Consider the following 7,567-nt stretch of genomic DNA (forward strand, 5'->3'; position numbering starts at 1 on the left):
GACGCTGCCTGGTAGTGGCAATTATAAGCGAAAGTACGACCTTGGGCCCCAGAAGTCAACAATCGAGTCATGTAGTTACGTACGGCTTCGGCCGACACACTAATCAGTACTAGTTGATTTGCTAAAATATAGTAACGTTACGTGTTATGCTGAACAAAAAGCAATGGTAACCCATGAATCAAGTACACCACGTACATACCATACATAAATCCTACCTAAGCCATCCATTCGCCTCCTCATGCATGCAACTTATCGTTCGTTGCCTAAGCGAGGCATTCGGCAGAAAACAAGCAGAGCTCATCCGGATGACGTCCCGACAGGGATACAAAGTTAGTAGTCCGGTTAGTATTACTAATCGGGATTCCGGATAGTTGGGGGTCGCGCGGATAAGTCAAACGTGGAAGGATTTGGAGTCATGCGAAAGCTGCGGTTCCAGGTGATTGCGTGCACCGGTGAAGATGCCGCGGGTCCAGCCTCGCTTCTGAACGAACATGATAGCACAGGGACTGGCTACTTGACTCCAAAGTAGGTCCATGTCTACACATCATCCCGTGTTGACATAGGCGACAGGAACTGCGAGTACCCACAAGAACTAGTGATGCAACTGGAAGGGACGTGCCGCCTCACGCAGATCCAGGTGTTGTCGCACCAAAGCTATATTGCCACCAAAATCGAGTTGTACTTGTCCATGGACAATATCACGTACACGCGCCTCGGCTTTCTGAGTTTAAAATCCAACAAGGAGAGTCAGTACACAGCGCGTGAACTCAAGACCGTCCACATCGACTCGACGACGCGATTTGTCAAGTTCAAACTGCATCAGTGCTACATCAATGAAAAGAATTTGTACAGTCAAGTGGGGATTGTCGCGATCAACCTCAACGGCGAGATCGTCGACGAGCCAAGCTTCTTACCCGATGAAATCGAACTCGGCGGCGCTTTACCCTCCACACCCGTCAAGCCCATGCAAGCTGTTCGTACATCGGCCAGCATGACTCCCACGAAGGCAACAATGTCGTCAGCGAAACCACCGTCCGCGGAAGACCCCGCGGCGGATCTCCGATTTGACGCCAAGACGGCAACAAAAATAAAAGAAATCCATGCAGCTAAAGAAAAGGCCGTTGCGATGGAAGACTATGACCAGGTTCGCAACAACTTGATTTTCATCCCTGCGATATGGGTATTTTCTGTTGAACTCGGACGCTGTATTCGTGTGTTGCTCTTGAATCCACTGTTTCGTACAGCACTCGATTACCAAATTCTTTCAGGCGAAACGGTTGAAGATTTTGGAGCAGCAACTCATGAACATTGGGCTTCAACTTGCGCGGTTGGAAACTGCGAAGCGAGACGCTGTCGCGAACGAAGACTACGATGCAGCCAAACGTATCAAGGACGAAATTCTCGAATTAGAGGCATCAATTGGTCTGCCCACGCCATCGTCGACATCTCCTGCAACCGGGCGATCAAGTCACGGCTATGACGCCCCTCTAGCCACTACTCGGCAAAACAACCCCACACCACCGCAAAGTTCTGGCTCGTACAACACAACGTCCCCACCACCCGCCGCGATACCTTCGGTGCCCAAACAACGCATGCAGCAGCAGTACGACCAACCAACGTCATATGAAGATGCAATGGAACGACCCTTGGCCGCTGCGGCGAAACCTACGCAGCTCAAGCAACAACAAAGCAGCGCAAGCTTCTCGACGCCCCCAGACGACGACCTCAACGATGATGGCTCCGTTGCTCCAGCGCCTGTACGCAAACAAAAAGTTACGGCTCAAAATGCTCCCGCTGGTGGGGCAAACCCGCACTTTGAAGGTACATCAGGTTATTGTTTGGGCCTTGTAAGATTCGATGCTTGTGGGCTGGTTCTACTCGTTCACGTATCGCCTGGATTTTTATTCCTAGCGGGATATATCGTGTTTAGTTTTGGTTGTTTCCTGACATTGACATAATATGGGGACGGGTTTCGGTTGATTCTTGGCCAATTGAACAAAATTGTTTGTTTAAACGTTGAGCTTGGCACAATTCGAATCAAGTCCTCTCAATCAAACGTATTCGGCGACTCAATTTTATCTCTACGGGCGAGGTCTCACGTTTAACTGACGAATAGGTCTACCCGATTGTGCTGAGATGGCCGATCCCGAGGCCTTGCCAGACTCGTTGCTGAAAGAAAGTGCAGAAATGGTGTCGGTGATTGGCGAGTACTTAACCACGTGCTTTTACAGCAACGTGTGGAACCACCGAGACGCGGCGATGCGAAAAGTCACGTTGGATTTGAGCAACTCAGATTTCACAGACAGCCATGACCCGCATGTTGTCCTGTCGGTGGTATCCACAATGGTTCAAAGTGGCGTGAGTGATCGCATTGCCCAAGTATCGTTGACTGCTGTAACTATGTGTGACGCCATGTTGCGGTTTGCCGAGGGTCATGCGCTCGACCCCAACGCAGTTGTCCGAGTGGTACGTTTAGCGTGATTCTTGTCGTTTGACATGCTAATGCGTCGTAATTCGTGCGGGACTTCAAAAAGCGATCTATGTCAAAAGGATTGAAGTTGCTTGCAATGTACTCATCATCTCCTATGCGATCCAACCCCTTGATATTTATGATGGGACAAGTTTATCCATTGCTCTCGAGTGACCTTTACACGTTAATCTTGATGACTCTGTCTTGTGGTTGTATGCATCAAACCACATCGTGGAATATATCAACTGAATTCTTCACCTAACCGTTGTTTCTATCGACCCTGACGTCCTGCTATTTAAATGCCGATGGATTATGGATGTGCTTGAATTGTTGCTCGTGTTTGTCCACGTATTCTCACTTGGTCTGAATTGTTTGACGTGGACGTGATAATTAATTGTAGATCGTATTGAATTTATAAAGTTCTTGCTGAAGCGCATATCCTGCGACTCATTGTGCACGTTAGCTGAACAATCCGTTGGTGCAACTCGTCAACAAACTTGGCGAGTCCCAAGCGAAGATTCGAGATGAAGTTACTGCATCGTTGCTCCAGGTACGCTGAACGCTGCTTGTCTTGTCGTCATCATTACCTTGACCGAGTTGTTGTAGTTGGCTGGGTCCGACTTGGTGGGACCTTCTGTCGTGGCGACGCACTTGTTTCGTCGAGCGTCCAAGAAGGCGTTGCCGCTGAAGGCACTGCAAGGCCGACTTGGCGTCGTCAAAGCGTTGTTGACACAATTTGGACTCGTTCCAGACTTTACGTTGGAGGTACAGGCACCCTTCATCGTTAAATTCATCATCTAACGTGGGATAGACCGTGATGGGATTCCTAGAGGAAAACGCTGCGTTTGCTCACCAAAGCAAAGAAATCCGTGACTTGGCTAAAGCGATTTCTGTTGCCATCTATCAAGTACGTATCGTGCAAACGATGTGCTAATCTGTCCATGCTTCACCACGCCACTATTGTGGAAATTCATCGCGCCAAACCCTCCGTTTTGTTTCATTTCTCACTTCAACTGACTGCCCTTGCCGTTTTGCTAGATTGTGGGGCCCGAAATCGACCCGTTTTTGAAGACGCTGCGGCCAAAGCAAATGGAAGAGTACCAAGCGGCATTTGAAACCCCCGAAGCCAAGCCTTTGTCCGTGAAAAAGGACAAAAAAGCTGCTGCCGCCCCGCTTCCGAATGCCCGTCATCGAGGGGCGCAGCACACTGCACCACCACAACTTAACGCCGACGGCGGACATGAATCGGACGATTCCAACGCGTCCGTCGCCGAGTTTACGTGTCCGTTCTGCGACCGTCACGACGATGCTTTTGACACGGATCGACTGGACCAGCATTTTTGGGCCGAGTGTCCGATGCTGACGCAATGCAAAATGTGCAGCCAAGTGATTGAAATCAGCACGTTGAACGAGCATTTGCTCGTGGAATGCGAGCAAAAGGTACGCTGCTGAACTTGAAGGTCTCAGTATTGAGAATGAAGAACCGTTCTAGCACAACCACAAGGAGTGCCCGCGGTGTGGAGAAGCGATTACAGCCAGGTTTTACGAGAAACACACGAGCATGAACGACTGCGACCCGATGCCAGCGCCTGCTCAAGGCAATCGGTACGTTGGATGTTGACATCTTCGATCGTTTTCAATGTATTCATGCAATAATATTTATTTGCTCACGTAGGTGCCCCCTGTGTCACGACGACATTGGGCCTCGCAAACGCGGGTGGAAAGCGCATTTACTATCGAACAAGTGTCCCAGCAATCCGCGCAATTCGTAACCAGCTCCATCAATAAAACGACAACCATTGCTCGCGCACTAGCGCTACGCTGCTCACGACTCAAGTGAAACATCTCTCACGAGCTCGATCCAATGCACTGGACGACGTCGGCTGCCGACGGGGGCGCCGCGACAAAGACAGACGCCGGATTGCGACGACACTCGTGAAACCACGTTTTTCAAAGAAGTGCGTGCCACGCCAGAGGTTTAAGAGATGAGAGGAGTTGGCATGTCAACCGGAACGTCGTGGGAAGGGCATGTTCTATGTAAGGCGCGTGGTTCGCTGTGTCGCCGGCGCGTCGTGGTGTGTCACAAACCACTTCAAAATTCGTGAGTCACTGCGTCGTTCGGTCTCGAACGAGAGCATCGTAGCGTCAACTCGTCGTCAGTGCCTCTATCGCACAACCCACGTGACGTGTACGGCAGTAAATTCCTAGTGTTGAGCACTCGATCCACAGGCGACCGCCTGGCGTCCTCGTAAAGATTCGTCCGTCGGTGTGAGATTTTTGTGGTCAGCTCTTGCCAATCCAACTCATGCGGTCTGTCGCATGCCACTCGTCACATGGGTCCAACTTTCGACAAAATGGTGTGAATATTTCATGAAATTGAGGGCATTTTCACGAATTTTCTCGCAATCGTGGCGAAACGTGGAAAAATGAGCCGGCGTCGACAACCCGCATCCACATCACCAGGGTGTGGCGTGCGACGAGGACGATGGATGGTGGCCGCACTTTCGAATTCGACGGGATGGGGCTATTCGACAAGCATTCGATGCACGGGCTCGAGCCACGCTGGTTGCGCCAAAGCTACGAACCCGAGTTGACGCATATCAAGAACGTCCTCAAGGGCCACGACACTCGAAAGAACCTGGTGTCCCTCGCCTTCCACAAACGCGTGAAACCCCCCGTGACGCCGCCCGAAATGTTACACCATCGACTGGAAATGGTTGCTGGCAAGAAGGTGCCGTTCACGGTCGCGTTGGCGACGCGTGGCTGGCCGCGGATGGCGCGTCTGGGAGTGATTCCTGAAGGCGATAGCGGCTCGCCCACGCGCCGCGACGTAGCCAGAAGCCATCGACGACGGGAACCCAGGATGGTCCGAGTCGGCAGAAGTATTAAACTCATTCCGTGACCTTCGCCTGACACCTGAACACCACATCACACCGTCGGCGACACGAGCGTGTCCTCGAAGAGGGGCCGTGGCGATGGCATCAGCCCTGCCACCCGCTAGCAACATGAAGACTAAGCAGTGCCTGCCGGTACAAATGAACAGAGATAACGTTGGATTGTTTAACGAGACGAGTTTCATTCTCGCGTGGTCGGCAGACAGGAGCAAAGCAATTTGTAGTGCATGCGAACAAACCCACAACAATGTGTGGCTCGTTGAGACGCTGGAATCGATCCGTGGCACAAGAGCTGCGCCATCCGGGGATGTCCCGTTCCATACGGCCCCAGTACATGCCTCTTGTTCACATCACGGGTGCGGGGACGTGCCAACAAGTGTCTCACGGCAACAAAATGACGTATGAGGCAAGAGATATCTATCCTTACGCTTGTACAGATACTTGCTTGAAGAAAGCCCCAAAAAACTCTTGGGGGGATTTCGTCGTCGATGGTTTCGCCCGCGATTCAACCGTCACGGTGGTCGCCACGAACGGCGTGGCTTCCAACTCGACGATTTTCGCCTTGGCATCCGCGATTTGTTGTGCGACCAAGTCGTCGAGCACGCTTTCCATGTGCCGGTCGTACGCAGCGTCAAAAAAGACTACGCGCGATCGTTTCTGGCCTTCATGCAACGCAACATACGACGTCACGGTCCGCTCCACGAGCTGCGATGGGGTCAGGATCGGAAAGTACGCGACGAGTTTGCCCACGTTCAGCGTCGAGTTCTTGTACACGTCGTTCTTGACCGACTCGAACGAGTTGACGAGCATGCGATCCGTGATGGTTGGCCGCGATCGGAACGCGAGTGCGTAGTTGGAACCTTCGCCGGCCACGATGAACCCGTCAAAATTGCCGTAGAGGAGGCACCGAATATTGTGGTGGATGATGGCGCCCGCGTGCAACTCGGACGCGCCGTCGCTGTTGGTGTACTCGTCAAAGCATCCCGCCGTGGCGCTCACGGCATCGTCCAAGTCGCCGTCGTCGAACGGTGTGCGCTTCTTCAGCGCCTGCACCAACACTTTGCAACCCTTCACGTTCCGGACGACAAGGTTGAGCTTGGGCAAGTCGACCACTTCGACCTCGCCAAACGCGAAATTGCGCGTGCGAACTTTGGTCGTATCGAGAGACGGCATGATCACGTCAAACCCTCGGTCAAAGTACTTGATCACGCGGTCAACGTACGCCGAGTTTGAGCGCGACCCGTCCACAACAAAGCAGAGATTTTCAAACGCAAACTTGGACAGCGGCGAAAACCACACGTTGTTGTGGTAGTACGCGACACCGGTGCACGCAATGTCGACTTGCCGCAGCAGGTCGGCGAGAGACACATGCGGCGTCGACACCAACTGAATCGTCAGCGTGCTGCGGTAGTCATGTCGCTGGCGCAACACCGGCACGGTCACCGTGAACACATTCAACACGCGGCGCACTCGGAACTGGTCCAGGTTGTAGAGTTTGCTGGCGTCGATGGAGAAGTCGGGCTTGGTTTTCTGCTTCTCTTCCTCGACCAATTTGAGCGCTACGTTGTGACCAGACATGAACTCGTAGATGTCCCGTATGAATCGCTTGATCCGATCGTCGGTAAATGCTTTCGCCGCCTCGGGGGACATGCACGGATCGTCCAGCACGACAAACAAATCCAGGTCTTTCGTCGAAAAGTCCGTCGTGAGAAGACTCAAGACAGCCCCGCCCATTGCGGCCAACTTGTCGAGCGAGATCGCTTTCAACACGGGATACGTTTCAAAGAACGCCTTCTTGAACGCGTCCGAGTCGGACCACGGCTTGCGCTCCGTGAAGCGCTTGTCCTGCGTCAGCGTCGGCAGCGAGTAATCCCAGTTCCGTACAGCCGACACGTCGGCCAACGTAAACACGTCCGTCGTCGTGCCGGCATTGGCCACAAGGGCAACGAGGTTCTGTTCCATGGCGCACGTTGTCGAGGGAATTGGCAAGTGCTGACTTGTCTACGCAGCTAAACGAGAGAATGTCGCACCGCTTGATCTCTCTGGCCAAGTCGACGACGCAGCAGTCCCATAGTGGATTTTTTCATCGAGACAAGTGGTCATTGCATTGACTTCGAAGAAAACCTGTATAAATTGATGTCATCTACCGTCGTTGATTTCTCCATTGGGACGATCCACGAAGTTGAGAAAAACATGAGCAAAT

The 7,567-nt window shown here is 52.4% G+C and overlaps 3 protein-coding genes across 3 annotated transcripts; 2 read left to right on the forward strand and 1 right to left on the reverse strand.

Annotated features, from left to right (window-relative positions):
- Positions 1 to 400: 400 nt before the first annotated feature.
- H310_06987 (hypothetical protein) lies at positions 401 to 4,756 on the forward strand. Its single transcript, XM_008872252.1, has 10 exons — positions 401 to 525; positions 571 to 1,144; positions 1,269 to 1,821; positions 2,117 to 2,466; positions 2,934 to 3,020; positions 3,077 to 3,235; positions 3,282 to 3,377; positions 3,509 to 3,910; positions 3,963 to 4,075; positions 4,146 to 4,756. Exons 1-10 carry the CDS (start codon positions 416 to 418, stop codon positions 4,240 to 4,242), a joined length of 2,541 nt encoding a protein of 846 aa, XP_008870474.1. The 5' UTR covers positions 401 to 415; the 3' UTR covers positions 4,243 to 4,756.
- Positions 4,757 to 4,906: 150 nt separating this feature from the next.
- H310_06988 (hypothetical protein) lies at positions 4,907 to 5,566 on the forward strand. The gene has a single exon (XM_008872253.1). The coding sequence runs from the start codon at positions 4,956 to 4,958 to the stop codon at positions 5,370 to 5,372; it is 417 nt and encodes a 138-aa protein (XP_008870475.1). The 5' UTR covers positions 4,907 to 4,955; the 3' UTR covers positions 5,373 to 5,566.
- Positions 5,567 to 5,743: 177 nt separating this feature from the next.
- Positions 5,744 to 7,428, reverse strand: H310_06989 (hypothetical protein). Its single transcript, XM_008872254.1, has one exon. The coding sequence runs from the start codon at positions 7,324 to 7,326 to the stop codon at positions 5,788 to 5,790; it is 1,539 nt and encodes a 512-aa protein (XP_008870476.1). The 5' UTR covers positions 7,327 to 7,428; the 3' UTR covers positions 5,744 to 5,787.
- Positions 7,429 to 7,567: the final 139 nt, after the last annotated feature.

Source organism: Aphanomyces invadans, assembly GCF_000520115.1.
Source record: "Aphanomyces invadans strain NJM9701 unplaced genomic scaffold supercont1.12, whole genome shotgun sequence".
Lineage (NCBI taxonomy): Eukaryota > Oomycota > Saprolegniomycetes > Saprolegniales > Verrucalvaceae > Aphanomyces > Aphanomyces invadans.